A 19,900-nucleotide genomic window follows, 5' to 3' on the forward strand; every position below is an offset into this window, starting at 1 on the left:
AAAAAAAACCCCCCCACCCCCCCCCCCCCCCCCCCCCCAATCAAAAAATCAGTCCATCACAGTTCCAGGAACAGGTTTTTTAAACAATTATTCTGGGTGGTAGAAGATCTCTAGATTTACAGAATGACAGCTTTACATCTCTGGCAACCCAAGTCAGTTTGGCTGTTTCAATAGCAAATATTTATTTAAATGAATTCTTTCACTATATATGTACTTTCTACATCTACTCATCAAAAGCATCCTAAACTTATCATGAAGGGACCTGGCTTCCTTATGACTGTGACAGACCTCAACGTGACACATAATGGTATGTATCCACCATCACGGCAATTTTTTTAAATTTTTTTTTTTTTGCTTACCCATCATATCTTTTGCCTTCTTGAAATGTTTATACCACCTTCCAAATTCCTGACATTTTGCTGCTGAGACATTTGCATAGTAAGTGCTGTTCACAATGGAAGAAATCATACTCTGTGTGAAAAGGGGAGAAGAAAAAAAATCTGTAATACAGAGCAGTACAAGTCAAAGCACAAATTACCTCAATTGTCGAAACCATTATATTTTTAGAGTTTGAGAACCATATTGCATTTTTAATCCTATCATCCAAAGCCTTTTAAAAAACTCATTAATTGAGCATAAAAACAAACCAAGGTGTATTGTAAATGGGAGCAAAAAAAGCAGATGTACTAAGGGAAGAACAAAGTTATCAACCAAGAAACATCAGGCAATGGGATGTGCTCTGGATGGAAGATGTTAATCTTCGAAGTGCATTTTGTTTGTACTATTTCTGCTTTTAAGTTTGATTGACCCTTCACGTACCCACACAAGTTTACAGGCATACAAATCCTATGCTGACGCTAAAAACGCAAGCAATGCCCCAAGTTACCCATGCCCATTCCCTTTGTGCCACTTATCACAGGGCAGACACCAGAAAATAGTGCAATGAAAGTTTATCTGAATGACCTATTAGTAGGATAAAATAAGAGGGTAAAATAAAATATGTATGTAACAACCCAAAACGAACACAGACTTGCTTTTCCTAAACAGGGTATTTTAAGTGATTTGCAGAACAGGCTTATGAAAAGCTCTTATTGTCATGTCTAATTCTGTAACTGAATATTAGCTGTAAAATAGACCAAAGGATGATAGAGACAATTTTTTCTCAAAGGTTCTCGAGATATCAGATAGCTACAGTGAGAATTTTACCTTCTGCTCAGTTTTGACCAATTTTAAAATAGTAGAATTTACAATGCATAAAACGTTCAGTTCCACTACATTCTTTTACAAAATCAATTAAGACTAAGCCTTGCAAAATGAGATAATGCTCCAACTTGAAAATTATACTCAGGATATGATGTATGAACAACAAAATTAGCAAATGTAATTTCAATAGACTGAACTTTGCCACCCTTTAGATGTCTATGTGGAAAGCAGTTCCTTTTAGCTTAACTACAGGAATAGTCCAGCGTATTGAGAAGACAATGACAGCCAAGAAGATGAAGCCCTGATTATTATGTTTCTTCGCTATTCAGCATGTAATGTTTAGCTATATTTGTACTGTCATAAAATTGATGTACAGCATTAACCCTCTGTTACACAAACTGCAGTAAACACTGGAAGAAAGAGTTTGGAGTAAAAATGCAATATGACATAAAGTCACTATAAGTGACTTCTATAAGTCTATAAGTCTTCTATAAGACTAGTTCACTTCTGAGTAAAAGTACCTTGATTACTGATCTTAGTGAAGTTCATTATAACCATTTTCTAATGTATTACTCAGTAACAAGCTATTTGTGGAGGCTCAGAACTGCGAAAGTGAGGCCAAATGTGGATACCCTCTACTCACCAGGCAGCTATTTTAATGTTTCTCTGAATCACCAAAATTCTTACGATTCCTTGATATTAACCTGGCATTTCTGAAATTAGCTAGAAGCCTTTTGTCAGTGGTATAAAAGGAAAATGAAATCTTAATAGACTACTGCAACTCTAGCCTGAATGACCTGAACCAAGCTCAGCTGAACCCAATTTCAATTTCCAATAAAATAGCAGTATCATTAATGTCTAATACTTACAAAATTATTGTTTAAGCTCTTTTACAGATTAAACCATTTTAAACATAGGCACATGATACATAAGGCATGATTTAAAAAGTCCTCTGGATCTGAACTGGTAAATTATATGAATGCACACTTACTATACATACAAAAACTGCATAACTGCATGTGCAAAATAGAAACTGCACATGTAATGGGCCACCATCCCATATTAGCTTCTGCATATTTTGTGGATGTCATTTAGACTTCAGAGTGGTTTTTTCTCATCTTACTTTGTACCTTTCATATGTCTTCTCCTGCCCAAACAACTTTAGTAAGTATGAAAATGTGTATATTAATAATAATTTTAATAAATTACCTATTATTGATGAAGATGTTTGTCTAGAATTTCCTAGTCCTCCCTTCCATGTCATTTTACAAAGAAGATATGCCAATGACATGACAGTTTGTGACTGCTTCTTCAGAAATAAATGTAATGCAGTTACTTTATTTTACAACCAAATAGGGGACTGGTCTGTTTAAATAACACTGCTAGGAATTTTAGCTTCTTTGACACAATATGAATTTCAGGCTCTGATGGCTAATACTGGGATTTTACTCCAGCTCTTCAAAGTAGATAAAAAAAAAACCCTACAGACATTATCAACACATTTTAAAATGAAAATTATCCTGCTTTTTCTTTGAGAACACTTCATGCAAGCATTCAAGTGATATTACCTACGCTAAGAATCCTCATCAGGAGGAATCAATGATTTATTTACTAATTCACTGAAGGCAAAATTTTACAAGCCAGATAAAATATTACTACCTTGTTAACTCAGAAAATAACTTGACAACATTGAATTTCATTGTTTCTATGCCTTATTTATTGTCATCAAACCTGCAGTCACATCAGTGCAGAGAGACGCACTTTACTATAGAAATCCCTATATCATTCCTATTGCTGTAGAGTTCCTATATGTTTTAATGGCAATCTACATAGACAAATGCCCACTATACTTAGGGCCTAAAACTGAAGATTAACCCAATGAGTTAGTGGTCTTCAGAGATCCACAATCTAGACTGGAGTCATACTGAAGTTTTTCTTATTTCCTGGGTCATTACATGTGAGGAGCTCCCCGTGTCTTGGCTTATACTTATCAATAATCAAAATGAAAATTATTGTATTTGAAGCACATCATATTCAGGTACTACTGTACATAGACATTCCTTATCTGTAAGGCACAGAGGCAGATGTCTTCCATATACAAGGATGACGAATATAAATATATCATACAAATATTCACATGCATCACATTCATCTCTCAATCTGATTTCTTTTTCGCACGCCACAAAGAAAATTGAAAGAATGCAAAAACTGGTCACAGAGCTGCAGTCTTAAGGTATTTCCTAGAAGTTTATCCTTGAAAGAAAGTTGCAAGACTTCAAGATCCCAAATTTCCCTCTTTGCCCTCTCTCCACACCCCCTCCCCAACCACATCACTTGCAGTCCTGTTATGAGAATCAGGAGATCTCATCTGAAATGATGCCACCTTCACAGAAATCCCACTATTCTGGAATGATACCATCTGCTGCAGCCCAAGTGCTCTTTTTTTAGCCAAATAAGTTAATTATAATTAGGCATCCAACAACTGTGTGGAGGTAGGGGCGGAATTTGTTCTGAAGTTCAGCTGAGGTTCACCCAGCGTAGTTTGAACCAAATCCCATTCTCTCACGAAGATTAAATACCAGAGGTTTGAAAACCAGACACCATCATTTCTCAAAGAAGTTGGGGAACTCCCTGGGGAATATCTTAAATCTCAACCAGAACTCTTTTCATACACCCATCAAATAAAACCCGATAAAACAGTAGCATCAGACACCTTTCGTATTGTGCCAGAGCCCAATGCAAGGTGCATCCTGCAAGACATGGGAAGGACCCGAGCCTTTCATGCTGGCTGGTCGCCGTAGCCACCGCTGCAGGTACTACAAGGGAGGCATTTCTGAGTCATTGCCTCCAACAGTGCTCTCCAACCAGGTGAAGTATTGTTCGAACATCGCTAAAAGTATACTGTTGTCCTTTTTGCAAAACAACAAAAACAATGTTAATCAGGTTAATTCAATCATCTAAACCAAAACTGTTCATGCTTTTCTGCCAAATCAACCAACCACAGCAAAATCTGTTATCAGTGATTGCTCAGCTTCCAGTCAAAAAAGCTTTTAACCCCCACAGTCCCAAAACTTCCCCTAAATAACCTTAAAATTATTTTTATATGGGCAGAATGAGGTTGTTTTCATGCCTCATGAAGGGGTAGTTGGGCTGCAGTATTTACACAGAACAAATACATGCTAACAGACTTAGCAGAGAGTAACAGACACAGCAGCTTCCTAAAACAACTCGGCTGAATTAGGTATCGGGGATTCCTTTGAAAATGAAACATTTCCCTCAAAAGGAGCATTGTAACCAAAACTTATTTAGGCCTTCCAGGTTGTTTAACTAGGAAAAAAAAAAACCCCCGAGCTTTTTTGCAACTCATTCATCGGTGTTTAAAGCTTCAAGCCAGCTCAGTGGAAGGGGCAAGGGCTGCAACAACTTATTTACACAATTATCTAAATACGATTAAACAGCTGATGGACAAATATTAAACTGGAAAATGTATAGTCATTTCAGCTTAATGTAATCCTCTTTCTGTAAACACCCAAGATGATTTTTTTTCAACCAGAACAGTCCTGACATCTCATAAGCCTAAGGGTGAATAGCAAGAGATTGTTTTTGATAGTTATAAATATTCAAAAGACATGCAGACCATCTGCTTTCATAATACAGGTAAAGCAAGACTGAAATGGTGACTGCTGTATAAAAATGGTTCTTTTAACAAAGTCTTCCTCTCCTCGAAAACTATAAAGACAGATGTCAAAAACTGTTTACACAGGGTAATCAGGAGCGTGCAAAATGTAATATTCCTTTTACACACAGTGCTTGCTAAAGAGATTTTTTTTTCTTTTTCTTCCCATCTGTGTGTTGCAACACATTTCTACAAGTTAAAAACATTTTTTCAAACAGAGATCTCATGAATACCCAAAAACATGCTATCTGGTTTCTGAATGCTAATTAATTTCAACTAAGGAATCTGATTTTTTTTCTGTAGGAAGGAATGCATGCTTTTGAAATGGAGTACTTCAACAATAACAGGCACCGAAAACAGAACACCCCACAAGTTTAATTTTGCACTAGTTTGACACTGGCTATTTTCACAACTGTTTTACATTCAAACCCGCATCTGCTAAATCTGGCTATGAGACAGACAGCAACTATTCTCCCGCTTTTCAAATGAGATTTTATTTATGTTTTACCATTTATCAAGTTTTTCAGTATAAAGCCTTGTAACAACATAATGGTTTTGTCAAGTGGTAAGTAGAAGACACCTCATCTTCCAAGCAGAATATGAACAGTGCTGCCCATAAACCCTACAGTCAATTTTCAGAGCTGAAACACTAATCTTGACAGTAACCTTTTAATGTATTATATTAATGGCACAGAGGCGTTAAGCACCTTTTTTATAATTCTCAATAAAATGAACATTTACTGAACAATCTGTCAAACTACTGGCTCCATTTTTTAAAGCCAAACTTTTAAGGCTCTATTCTATTTTCTCTTCTATAAATCCTCCACTTTACATCCCTAGACACCAGCAGGGTAGCATGTTCCAATGCTGCAACCCTAACATGCCTTTAAAAAAAAAATAGAAAAAGAAAAAAAAAGAAAAAAAAAAAGAAAAAGAGAAAAGCTATGAGCCTTTGTCCCTAGACCTAGTTTGAATAGTGATAAAGTTGCAGCACAGAACAGAACTTAAAGATTGAGGGGGGAGGAGGAGGATCTTTTCATAAAGGACAGAGGAACTTTGTTTCCCTGATCCTAGCCACTATCAGTGGCTTTTGTTTGCGTGGAAATCACAAGCACCAGTTTTAATACAAGCCGTACTCTTAGGAGTGCTTATTTCTCAGGAGGTTCTACGTTAACATTTTTCAAATGAGAAGGGGACATTCAAGCCCCAACCGGATAACACAAGATTATCCCCAAATCAAAAGATTTTAGCCTGCCTCCGCCTACGCCAGCCCACGTACTGCAAAAACCCAACCAGGGCAAAATGTTGTTCTTAGTGTTCTGGTATGGCAGAGAATTATCATCTGCCACTCCGAATAAAAGCAGATCAAATATATCCAGCCACTAGCTGTTTTTTGAACAAGGAATAATGAAATGGACAGTTTAATTGCATATGAAGAATTATGTTGAATTCCTTGGTCTGTTACCTTGAACTATAGCAAGTAATGCAATGGAATTTCTTGTCATATGCCCTATAAACATGTAGGATAAGGGAAAAACCCACAGATGGACAGAGAAGAAAAAACTTTTGTTTGTGCCTTTGGCATTGCACTTGGATGGCTATCTGACCTCCATACTGTTGCCAGGGTCAGGAGAAGTAAGGATCTGCATGGCAAATGCTGGTCATATAAGTTAAAACTGCCTAAAGACAGATTTAAAATGATGGCACTAGCTTTTCTTCCAATACATAAGCATGTCTTTCCTCCTTTCTCCTATCCTTGTAAAGCCTAAATTATCTCCTCCTCCTTTTCTGCCTTATGTTGTCCTTATGTATTATAAATGTACATATTAACGTAAACATGAAGCTACACTGAATGTAATGAGGGAAGACATAAACCAAAAAGAATCCCAACTGTATATACATACATATACACATATATTTGTATATGTATAGAAATATACCCACACGAGAAGATTGTGAAAATCAGAAATGAGGATTCAGCATCTGAAGGAACTGATCCTTGCATTATTTTTACCATTTTGTAATGTAAATTCCCAGTTGCTGCATGACAGAGCAGCATTCTCCCAATGTTTTCCGAGCATCTCCCACTGACAGATATAAATAAAGCTCAAATAAAAAGCTGCTTCCCAAGATACTAGTCTTATATCTACAAAGGTTAAAAGCTTAGAGAGAAAGATAGGTAGGTGGGAAACGTTAATTCAGATTTGAAGAACTTCATAACTGCTTTACAAGCTTTATGGCAAGTGCTTAGACTTTAAAAAAAAAAGAAAGAAAAAGAAGTCACAACCTCAACCTATAAAAGATAAGATGACATAACACATTTTTGCCTTCATTGTCAGATGTCCAACATGAATCTTTTTAAGAATCCCGGGTTTTATTGCACACCATTTGTAAATGGCAGGTACGTAGTAGTAAAAGTCCTGGCTAAACCCTTCCTAAAATCAACGTGGATAAAATATAAAATGCAAAATAATCAGTATTCAGTAAGTTAATTCTTGGTTTACTTCATGGAATGAAAACGGTCCTGTATTTTGAGGGGTGAATTATTACATCCTAAGGTATTTAGTCTGCAAGTGCCTTTGCCAGAAGAGCTCTGAAACCTGAAAGCTCCACGGGTAAGGAAAGCACTATCCATTTTAGCCAGCAATCTGCTTGAAAAAGCTGTTATGAAGTAACTAGATTGCTTTAAACTGCTCTTTTAGCTTGAATTGGGAATGCATATTTTCAAGGGCTCTCCCCACTGCTCCTACTTCGATGCCCATCACAAAGCTATCTTGGGGTGTACAGGCAGAATTCCTGCTAGATGAAGCCAAACCCAGAAGCCATGCTCCAACTGTGGCTGGACTTCCAAGTCCACAGAACCAGAGCTAAGCTACTCCAGGGTAAATTCCATCCTTCCTTCCCAGTCCTCTAACATGGAGACAGGGTCCTCAGCCCCTCCACAGGCTGCTGCTGTTCCTACGCTAGGCAATGCAGTACATGCAGCCTGCGCGCCTGTGCTCACCTCTTCTCCTTGGACACAGGGAGCGAGACTAGAGGAAGCTGGAGCCCAGGAAGACAATCCAGATCATACACGACGGACGTGGACAGGGCAAACCAGCATTTCTTGTATAGGAATAAAGGTTGAGGTAGGTGGGGCCTTGAATATCTCACAGACTGATCTGGTGAAAATCCGGAGTAAGAGACACCTTCAGCCTTCCTCTCAGATAGGTTGCTTTTATTTCCAACCACTCCGTTCCAGCCAGGTCAGAGTGCTTCTGACTTGTTTCCTATCTAGAAATTCTAATCCTAAATGCACATGCTTCCAAATGCTACCCTAATGCAAATGCTTTGTGTTATAAGGAACATTTTAGATCTATTAATGCATTAAATTCAGCTTTGGGCACATAAAACTTTTCCACAAAAATGAAGTATATACATTCTTCTGATAGAGATGTTGATAATTGCTCTACCTTCAACCAGCTGCAATGGTTGTTTTCACTACAGTTTTTGTAAAAGGCTCTTCAAAATTGCTTAGCATTATCTACCACGTTAAGGAAGATTTCCTTGCTGGGAAACAGGACGTGATTTTCAGCAAGTCTCTTCTCGGATTCCACTGTTCTGCTAGGCAAAGCATCAGATGTCTGGCATGAAGTTGAGCCCTAAGGCACAATGTCCAGACAAGAAGTCATCAGACTCAGTAGCACTAACAGTTGTCTTGCTGAATTTCTTCTGGTGTTTAGGATAAGCCTTTTCTTTGATCTCTTTTCCTTTTTCTACACAAGTTTTTGCAGATTTTTAAAGCCAAAAGAGACCATTTTGAGCATCTATTTGGACTCAACATAAAAAGAGACCCTAGAAGTTCATCTAGCAATTTCTGAATTCAGCCAAGTTACCTGTGGCTGGGCTAGAGCAAACATCTGATATTGATCTGAAGACTTCTTGTGCTGGATCTTTCACCAAGTCCCATGGTAGTCTCCCTCACTAGATATGTACTTTTTTTTTTTTAAACATCTGGCTAGCTTTTATTTTGAACTTCCATTGATTTCCGCTCCTAGTCAGTGCATCTCTCATGCCTCTGATTGCTTGCTTAAATACCCCTCTAGTGCCAAACGTAACATCCCTTGCCTATCCTTTGTTTAAATGGTTAAGTGTCGGATTTATTGTTTCAGGCCATGTGCCTCTTTATGAGCCACCTGTACATCTGATGATTCTTAATCATATAGACCCAAATTCTGTGAGGATATTTATGCTGCTAAAAGCACATGAACAAACTACTTTCTGTCCTAAGAAAAATGTAAAAATTTGTCAGGAGAAAAATGAGTTCTAGTATGAAATGCACTGTGGATTCTTAACTTCTGTTAAGTAAAATCATATGAAGGTGACATTTTAAGCAGCTATGTTAGCCAAGAAACTAATTTTGCCTCTGTGTTGTTGCCTTTCACTGACAAGAGTTTGTGAAAAGTATAGATGCTCTGAAGAATTCATGAAAATATGCAAGATTCAATAAAGGTATCTCAAAAGAGAAATGTTCAAGCTAGCTTTCCATGTGGAATATGCACATGCACTTTGAGGGTCTATTTATTAAAAAAAATTTCTTAGTTACACCCCTTATATTGAAATAAATAAATTTAAAAAAAAATTAGCTACATTAGGTTTAGCACACAAAGGTCCTCCTTGCAGAAAGTGCAGGATAAGGAACACAGCTTTAAGAGCTTGGGGACATACTAGCTGGCAAGTAAGTATATTTTGGTGGGATTTTATTGTGACACATCTATATACCTGTGTATATGTATACATGCACACACACAACCCCCCACAATTCTGACAGAGTCTAGGTATACTGATTCAAATACAAACACAACAGGTAAACTTAGGGAGCTGAAACCTCCCCTCCAACTCTAGAAAGGCAATTGACAGTTATGTCCTTCGTGTGTGCCTCAGGTTTTTCATCATCACGAAACTCATCCTGCTCCATGACAGTTTACTAAAAAGTATCAAATCCTTTGGAAAGGTGGCACAGCCAGGCACAGGTTATGCTTTAGCGCAGTTTCCCCCCCGCTTCCAGTGCAAATTTATGAAAGAACTGCAACTCTCAGTGTAGGAAATCTTAGTACTCAAAAAATAAAATAAAAATAATTAAGAGACAGGTGTATATGAGGAGAACCTTTCATCTGTTCCCACCCCTGGGGAACAGAACTTTTCCCTTTCGAGTAGTTTATTCCATGGCTTAGAGTGAGCCAGGTCTGAGGTTGCTGCTGTCCTGAAAAACCTGCCCTCTGATCACTGCTGCAAGGCACCAGGGGAATCTAATACTATTTGTGCTGTTCTTAAAGAAGTGTCCAAGGAAAGAGAGTCAAAGCTCACCCTCGCCTTATTTTCCTACCATGTTTCTTGGAAATAAAAAGGAAGAACCTATTACTAATTTAAAAAGAAAAAAAAACGGGGGGGGGGGAGCAAGCTTTGAGAGTTTTCCTCAGAGTCTGAGAAACGCATCTCTTCTTCTAAGTTACGATTAGAGTGAAAACATGCAATGAGTCTGGTCTGACAAGGCGAGAGTTGCTCCTCTCTTAGCATTGCCTTTCAGTAAGAGGGTTCTACTTTGCTTTTATTCCTGTCAGGTAAAAAATTCAATTTTCTCTCGACGCATCTTTATGCCTACACCCCTGTGTCCCCTAACACAGACGTATCTCAGCTTTAAATCTGCTGACAGTGACGCTACAGCACCTACAGAATTTGCTCAGCTTTTGGGTAGGTTTTATAACCACACTGCTCTCTGTGCCTCCCACCACCGCTAGTAATAACTGAACCAGTCAGGGAAGGTCTCTGCAAACCAGTCGCAGCAGTGATTAAGATGTAGACATACATATCTCCTCGCCCTTTAAATAGAGGGCTTAATTGGCGATGTGGATAGCAGCTTCCTAATGGACAGAAATTAAACTCCATTTAATTCCTGAGCAGACACTTCCAATGCACACGGTTTACCACACATTTAGAGCAGGGAGGGAGGGGGGAAGGAAAGAGCCGCACGCACAACTCGCTCTACCTCTGACAATCACCAAGGAAAAGCAACATGAGGACCAGAATGGCATAAGTGTGGCAGGTGTGAATTGACCTGCACTGGCAAAGCTGCGAGCTGGGAAACTTGCAAATCACATGATTGTGCAATACTTGGCTCCAGTCAGTGCTATCATGTTCTTTATAAAAAAAAAAAAAAAAAAAAAAATCTTAAAGACATGTACATCAAGTTAAGGGATTAACTGTCAAGTGACATTACTGAAACAGAGACAATATATTTCTTTATTGGTAATGAAATTCAGTTAAAAGTGAAGGAAGTGATAAAGAAAGTACTGTTTTGTAATGTATTTTACATAAGAACGTAATATAGAAAGGGAAGTGCAATTAAATCTTAATGTGGACTTTTTTATTTTTAGTTTATCATCTGGTTTACATTTTGAGCCCCTTTGCAGCAGTAAATTATGCTGGCATTTCTTAGGGAATAACTGCCATGTTAATTTAGTTTAATAAAATAACTGACAGAAAAGGGGGAAAAGAAGCAAGAGACAGTACCCCCCCACACATGCACTCCTTATCTTTAGCTAAGTATTCAAATGCTTTCTATATGAATTGTCCGTGGTCCAACTCCAGCACCATGTAATAATACAATACATTACAACACAGTACAATACAATCTTGGGTTTCTGTAGCGCCCTTCATGCAAGCATCCCAGGGTGCTTTACAATCATTATGAGTTAAAATTAAAACTGAAGCACATACAATTCCTAATAGAATCATTTTAAAAATGCTAAACAGAACAAATAACTTTTAAGTCTAGATTTAAAAGTCCCAACAGCCAGAGCTTTCCTTACTTCAATTGGCAATGAGTTCCAAAGCTAGGGAGCAAAGCGACTAAAGGCTCTCTCATGTTATGTTAAAGGATCTCTCATGTTGTTTATACTTGTGCAGTACTCTACAGCCAACAATTTACCAATAAGAAGAAAAAAAAAAAGACTTATTTGCAATCTTGCTTTAAAGAATACTGGAGGAGTGGCTTGTTAACCCTCTAATAAAGTTATGGGGAAAAAAAAAAAGAATAAATCAGGATTCACGCTCAGCCATTACTGCATTAAGAAGTATGCGAGAAACATGAATGAATGAGTACAGAATTTTGTAGCAGTGCATTACTTGACTGCCTCTTAACCCACTAAATATAAAAAGAAAAAAAAAAGCATGGTTATATATATATATAAAAAGAACATCACCGCAAATATTTAAAATGCGAGTTATTCTAAATACCAGGACCACTGAGTGAAAACAGAAGTCGAGTAGGGCTCAGTTCTACAACACGTGCATATTTTAGAAGGAAAATGTATCAAAAGAAAATGTCCTGTGTTCCTTTTTTTTATTCTGTCACTTCCCCAAAACTTGAAGTCCATACGACGCAGATAATCGTTCACATGACACAGTTCTCAAAATTGCTGAGATACAATCCCAAATGGTTAGCACACAAAGTGGGGAGCACAGTCCCAAAAATGTTATTCTCTTAAAAAGCATGAATTTTGTACTTTGTTCACAGAAGAGCCTGGCTGAAGACAGCTGCTTATATCTCCATACAGCTGACTTCAGGAATGTATTAAAAAAAAAAAAAAAAAAGAAATCAACACTAGCACCATCCCTCTATTAGATTCTCCTCTACTTTTTCAAAAGCAGAAACACAAGACCTCATGACAGCACAGATACCAAGGGACTTGCTGATACCGTACAGACTCCTCTGAAGTCAGAAACTTCATTTATTTGAGAAATGAGGTACGTTTCCCTCCTCCCCACATTAAGTCCAGGCCCCATTACTGTTTTGGAAAGGGACTTTTGACATCCTCATTATAGTTAATCCTAATGAAGAGGCAGAAAAAAATAGCTATATATTTTCTCCTTCAATAGGGCACTGCCCAGATAAAACAGTTGTAGATAGACTGACATAGCTTTAACACTGAGAGTGTTTAGATGCATCTAAGGAACATAAACCAGTGATCAAAAGATCAAGCAATCGAAAGGTTGAGTATCCTGCGACTGTCCTCACACAGCCCTACCAACCTGCATATTTCATCTTCCCCATCCTGTCAGCAATAGGCTCTGTACTGCCCATTCTATCTGGATGACTAAAAATCACCAGCACAAATTTTAATAGTTAATTGAAGACGTTTTAAAAATCCAGATAGTACGTCAGCTTGAAGAGACATCAGAGTGAATGCTCTTGAGCAACTGAGGGGTGGGTTGAAAGGCCCTGCCTGCCAAAACCTGAGCCCAGGCCCTCAAGGATTTATTCCCTGAAATAATTAATGACATCTTTAAAATCTAAAGAACAGCAACTTCTAAAGTAGAAAAAGAAGCTGCATTCCTTACTCAGGTTATTAATTACTGGAGGAGGAGAGGAGGAGGAAGAGAGAAGGAGAGAAGAGAATCACAAGCAACAAAGAAATCCTAGGACTTGATCTCAGGTCTAGGCAGGTAAAATTGAAAGGGGAGGACAAAAAAACCTCAGTTTTGTAAAGCAGGAATTAAAAATTGCTCATAAAAAGTATGTATTTTGGCAACTCTTAATAGCTCATTCCTTGGTTATTTATAGGTCTTGAAATTTTAATTTTAGCAAATGCAACTTTTTTTAGTTGGGATTTTGGGGGGGGGGGGGTCAGAACAGCAGCGAGGAAATGTGAGAGGATTTCTATTACACTGCTTATTTGCTATGACGGCCAGGTGCCTTCAGATCAGGTGAACTGAGAAACACTGATGTTCCGAGCAAGCTTTCTGTCTGGCATCTCTGCCAGATCATATAAAGTCTGCACGATGCCTGCATAAAACAGCATGCAAATTCAGGGCAGGATATCTGACCAAAAAGGAAAATATATGATCTATATTGTGCCCATGTCAGATGCAGACAATCATTCACTACAGCATGGAAGTTTGATCAAAATGTAGTCAGGATAGCTGTATTTATCACAAGTGCAAAACTATTCAGACTTCGGTATAATCCCAGCACTTGTTCAATGTGCGCATACGTTTCACGGAATGCAAGTGTATATCCCTCTAACTGAAAAAATGCCATTCCCTCATCATCAAGAGCAAAATTATGTTAAAGACATTGCAGGTGGCGGGGCGGGGGTGGGGGAGCAGCGCACACAAATATCTTCAAAAAGACTTAAAATACTAATGCAATGCCTGTAAATGACGATGTCCATAAGTATCACACCACTGGATATATTCCATGGAAACATTGCATGTCCCCTACAAACAAAATATTTTAAAAAATAATAAACCATGAGATTTGAGATTCTACTATACATCAGGCCTGGAATTTCTCATCTGTAATGCACTGACTATTGGTTGTCCTGAGAGTCAGGCTAGATACAAGCAGTTTCAAAGGATGAGCAAAGGACAGAAAAAAAACCCAACAAAAAAACCCCACCTTCGCGTTTCAGGATACTATGGGGGAAGAGAAAGAATACCTTGCTTCAGAAGTGCTTTTGCAGTGGTTTGACAAAGTGCCTGTTTGTGAATACTAACAACAATAATTTACAAAATCTTCTTGTAGAAAAAAAAAATCAGGTGAGATAATACCAGTAGAAAAATCAATGTCATTTGATCACTGCCATATTTTCAAAGCATTGCCCAGATACTAATTAATCGCTACAATTTCTTCGTTTGGTAGGTGACTTGTTATCTTTCTTTCATGGAAAAGGTTACAGGAACTCAAGATAAGGGGTACATCTAAATGTTCAAAAGCGCACAGTGAGTTTGTTCCAGAATTATCAAAAGAATTTCCAGGCTCTTCTCAGACCAATAGCCCATGTTCCTCTCCTCTCCCTCATAAAAAGCTTATCTAACCATATATATACAGAGAGAGAGAGTGAGAAACACAATAATTCAATAGGGACAAAAAAAAAAAACCACAACAAACACAACCCTTATAATATCAGTATAAATATGGTCTGTAGTATTTCAGTTACTTTAACTGTGGAAGTACTAAGAGACTTCTCCACTAAAAACCAAAGCAGAGCAAAACTGTGAAAGTGAAGTATGAAAATGCTAGGGCTAAGGCTGAGTAGAGAGATGGAAGGACTAACATTAAATAAATAAATGCAACAGGCCTGCCTGCCTGATCACTTTAAAGCAGCTCCCAACAGACTGAGGCAGAGAAGAGCTCCTGTGCAAGGGGTTGGAAATAAGAATTGATGGTAGAACAATTTCTTTACAACCCTTTAGAGACTGAAGAGCCAAAACAGAAGGGAAATGAGATCTAGGCCACTTGCAAGATGCACCAATTTAATGGAATGCACAAGATGGCCCAAAATTGAGCCCTAGATAAAATTCCAAGTTGCCTTCCCCATCAAAAGAGGTCTGGAGAGGAAGCAGAAATGAAGCGAGCCATGTGTATCAAACGTGAAAAGTCTTTCACCTGGCATCTGCATATGCTGCTAATCTCTAGCAATAAAATCTGCAAACCTGAGGTAAAGCATGAAAATACACACTGCAGCGCGTAATTCAGAACAGGCTTGGCTTTTCTACGCAAAATTTGCAGCATCCTTTTGCCAAAAATTTGAGACTGAACCTCTGGACACATACTTGCAATTCTATGGCAATTCAGAGCCATGCATTTGCTCTGTTCCATCCCAAGCACTCCAAGTCACGTCAACAGGGATTCCCCGTGATGTAGGCTTGTATATTGAGCAATAAACCTGGCCTTCGAGGACGGCCACAGCAGTCACAGAGTGAGACAATTACAGTAGCTTCAAAAGAGATCGTGTATTCAGCTCTCCTAATGAAAGCAAGAGTCACAGTGGTATTTTACCAAGGAAGGCATGAAGAGTTCATACCTGTATGCCCCAAGGTTTTAGCTGGACAAGAAAGCAAATGGCAAAAAAAATTAAAAGAAAAAAAAAAAAAGAAAACCCACTCAAGTAGATGATGCTGTTAAGTTTTCAAGACTCTATACTTAAGACAAGCTGGATCTCAAAGCTTGTTTGCTCACGTTTTTTCAAGCTATTATATATATCTGCACTATAAAAATAGTTTGCTTGGGGTTTTTTGCAGTGCACAGAATATCAGTATTCTGAATAAATATGAGCAATTTTTTAACACACAAAATGCAAGATTAATTTAAAAAAATGCAGTAAATTCTAAGTAAGGATGATGATTCTCAGTTTTCCATGCTTAGATGGGGCTTCAGAGATGCCAAGCATTGAGCACAGAAACTTAAATGCTTTACAACAAATCCTTCCATACCTACACAAAATAGAGTTCTGCTAATGACAGTGACAGAAAACGATAGCTACTCTTGTTTCCACTTTGAGTCATTTTTCTGTGGTTAATAAATTATATCCATAACAGTGTTAATAAGTTATGGTACAGTGTCACTGCATTAGTTTGCATTTGTGATGAAGCACTTCATATGGCATTACCTATGCCCATGGAAGTACATAACAGGAGAGCCACTTCTCTGCTCTCAGAAGAATCTCCCATGCTGGCATTTTGACGGACCCTCTAAGGAAACATTGCGTCCTGACCTCTGCCTTGCTCCTACTTCTCACCCCTGTTGCAGCAGCACACCACTGCAGGGCAATTCACAAACTTTAATGCGTTTAATAAAACACAGGCACTCTTAAATCAGTGTCCCTTCCATAGGAGCAATATACAATGAGTTATTAGTTAGGCAAATACAGGAAGCATTCAGATCAATTTAGTCATGTGAAAAGGACACCCTCAGATCAACGTGTCCTCCGTCAAGCTCCTGAAGGAAAACGGGAAGATTTAGACTGACTGATGGGCTCTTGATCAACCACTGTAACAGCTTGTTTTTCCAAAGGTGCAGAATAAATAAAAGTATTTTAAGTTTAATGCGATTGGGTCTTTAAAGAAAAAAACAGAAGCTATCTAAATTCTTGCAACCCAAGTACCACAGCATTGGTGAAGATAGAGATGACAAAACTAATAAGCATGCTTTTTAACACCAGAAAGAAGCTGACAGCTTTAAGTATATTCTTTTACAAATAAAGAAGTGCAAAATGGTAAACAGCCCCAAATCAGAGTTTTGTACTCTGGGGTTTTGGTCATCTCACGCACTAACTTCAAGAGGTGTTATTAGTCAAAAAGCTTTTTGTTCATTAAAATTCTTAGATAAAAATTCAGTATAGTTTAAAAACAACTTTTAAAAAGAGTGTAATTATTGAATTGTCTCCAGTACCATGACACTGTCTCTAGTGAAGTATTCCTTTTAAAAACTTTTTTCTGCTTTATCATTGCATCATTTCCATATATACAGAAACTGCTATGTGAAACACAATGTCCAAACAGAAACAAAACATTCCATCTCAATAGAATTTACTTGCTTTCCATCAGTATCAAGTAAAAACTAGCACTATTAGGTTAAAATGGAGAAAAATCCCAAATTATCTGCAGCCTCCATGAGCCAGCCGTGCAAAAGCTCACATGCTTTTATAGTAGGTACGTACAAGATAACTTTGCAGACATATTACTGGAATGGTTTGCAACCAGTGAAGATAATTTTTATTATTTCCACTTCAAAACTTCCTATATTGGAGCCACATCACTGAAAACAATCTAACCATAGGGGAAAAAAAGTGATGGGAAAATAGCTTGCTAATATATCCGCTGGAAAGACAGAGAAAGAGAGTGGTCCTCTATAGATCAACTGAAGTCTTTCAGAGACAAAGATTCCGATACTCTGAGCAAGAGAAAAAAAATCCCTGTAAAAATACCTTGGCTTCCTTAACTTCCTTTTTCCCCTCCCTACCACAACTAGCATCATTTATTTGTATACTGAATTTTTCTGCACTGCACCACAACAAAATACCTTTTAAAATTAAAAAGGTAAAAATAAATATGATGTTCCCACCACAGCATCATTGGACACGGTACTGCGTAGAAAAATAAGTTGCGCCTTCACAGTAATTTGATAAAAGAATGGCAAAAAAGAACAATACACCAAGGCTTGAGGAAAGCACCAGTTCAATATTTAGCAATACATAAATTGAGATTTCATTTTTGTTTAGGTATATTTTGATTAGAACTAATAAATGACTGATTTTCCTTTGGTTGTTTGCAACAACAACACATCATCCAAAGAGCTTTATTCTTTATTCCCTTCTCATATAGCATGCCAAAGACTGTCTCATTTTATGAATTAGCATTTAAAACTACTGTAGGTTATCTAACAAGCATTCAGATTCAATAGTACTTTTGACAGCAGTAAGTAAAGAGCCTTTTAACATCTTGAACACATGTGCTTGAAAAAAGTAGTTGCATCAAAGCAGTTCAAAGACTGAAGACAAAAACCAGTTAAAATCCAGTTTTCTGTGAGACAATTTTAGTGTGGTGTAAACAACCTTTCACGACTCCCCATGGGAAATGTTGTAAGACTATATTCAAAATGAATCAGGCATATTTATAAAGATCATGAAGTGGTCAAATGAATTTGCATTTTTGGCAGATTCACTCCATGGGTACTACTTGCTACAGTCTGTAGAAATCTCAAATCTCACATCAGCGTTGCCTATAGTGCTTTATTATTTATTACATGTTATGCTAAGTACCTGTGAAAGGGGACATTCCTTGGCCAATGAACTCTGGTTCATATCCTTCAGTAAGTCCTTCAGAGCATTTCTTACTGTTGTGTGAGACCATTGTTCAGGAGGCAAGTCTTCTAGTTTAGGGCAACTATTTGAAACACAGATTAGAAAAGGGATTATTACAAGATTGCATCCTGCTGCAGAACATTCCTTTAAGACAGACAGATTTCATTTCGCGCATCAAGCAGATGCATCTGGAGATTGCTCTCGGTCTCCTGATTGTTCCGATTAGTTAATTACTTTATACAACACATCTGCTGTATTGATGCATGAATTATACATCAGCTGCATGTGGCGACTATTTTTTCATGTTACTTCTACCTTCCTGCTCTGATGCGCTTGGTAAAACAATTTAAGGTGTAATGCTTTCTCACGACTGATCATGAAAAGCATTAATATATTAACTGTTTTTTTTTCTTTTTTGTTACCGTGAAATTTAAGAACCTAGACAGCAACAATAAGTGTGAGCAAGTCATTCTTTTACAAAATGCACACAGATGGTATTGTTCATGATATGCAAAGATATTTTTCTCTTAAGTAAACTTTATGTAAAATGCCTTCTTGTAATGCATCATTTAATTGACTAAAATGCAATATAGTTTTAATGAGATATCCAAAAAAAAAAATCTATGTATCAGAGCTATAAAAGTTTTCTGCAATAGTATACTGTAAGTTAAAGAAGAATTAGAGTAACTAAAAATTAATTTAGATAAGCTTTTGTACTTTGAGCACACACCACAGTAGGAATTAAATACAAGCAATATTAACAGTAAGAGCAGACAAGTAACAGTTCATGTCCCAGAACTGGTATGCAACTTACCTGTGTAACTGGATTTTCAGTGTGACCACATGATACACGTCTTGCAGCATGTCTGCTACTGTAGCATCAGGGGCATCTGTCACATAGGAGAGTGGAACTGGATTCCACTTCCCAACCTGGATAAGCCCTGCGGGATTTTTATTTTTTGATGGTAAGGGGAGTGGGCAAGAAGGGCAGGAAAAATTGAAGAAAAAAGTAATTTATCTGTTAATTCTTAGGGGCAAAAGAAATATCTGATTTTAACAAGATCACCACCTTTGTTTCTAGCCTCTTAAATCTGGCAAAACAAAAGAACACCCCCCCAAAAAACCCCCACCCACACACCACCAAGGATATGCTTTATCTACATTATGAAATTATACAAATGCATTACAGTAGAGATTTTTCAATATGTATAGAAGTATATTTTCCTAAGTTCCCATGTATTCAATAGGACATGATATAATAGTTAGCATTCCTCTTAATAAATTAGAAAGGATTTTGCAATGCAAGGACTGAGTACAAAAAAAAAATACTTTGCAGTCTATAAAACCATCAGGAACAAAATAAAAGAAACAGAGCTGGATATTCAGTCATAAATGC

The 19,900-nt window shown here is 37.6% G+C and overlaps 1 protein-coding gene across 2 annotated transcripts in view; it reads right to left on the bottom strand.

Annotated features, from left to right (window-relative positions):
• Positions 1 to 19,900, bottom strand: part of SATB1 (SATB homeobox 1) — a 74,779-nt gene that overhangs the window by 46,985 nt on the left and 7,894 nt on the right. For both annotated transcript variants that reach the window (XM_010585898.1, XM_010585897.1), the window contains 3 exons: positions 19,319 to 19,445; positions 18,463 to 18,586; positions 360 to 471 (listed from right to left, as the gene is read on the bottom strand). In XM_010585898.1, the coding sequence (XP_010584200.1) occupies positions 360 to 471; positions 18,463 to 18,586; positions 19,319 to 19,445 (363 nt within the window). The remainder of the gene's footprint in view (positions 1 to 359; positions 472 to 18,462; positions 18,587 to 19,318; positions 19,446 to 19,900) is intronic.

Source organism: Haliaeetus leucocephalus, unplaced genomic scaffold (genome assembly GCF_000737465.1).
Source record: "Haliaeetus leucocephalus isolate CR32 unplaced genomic scaffold, Haliaeetus_leucocephalus-4.0 Scaffold135, whole genome shotgun sequence".
Classification (NCBI taxonomy): Eukaryota; Metazoa; Chordata; class Aves; order Accipitriformes; family Accipitridae; genus Haliaeetus; species Haliaeetus leucocephalus.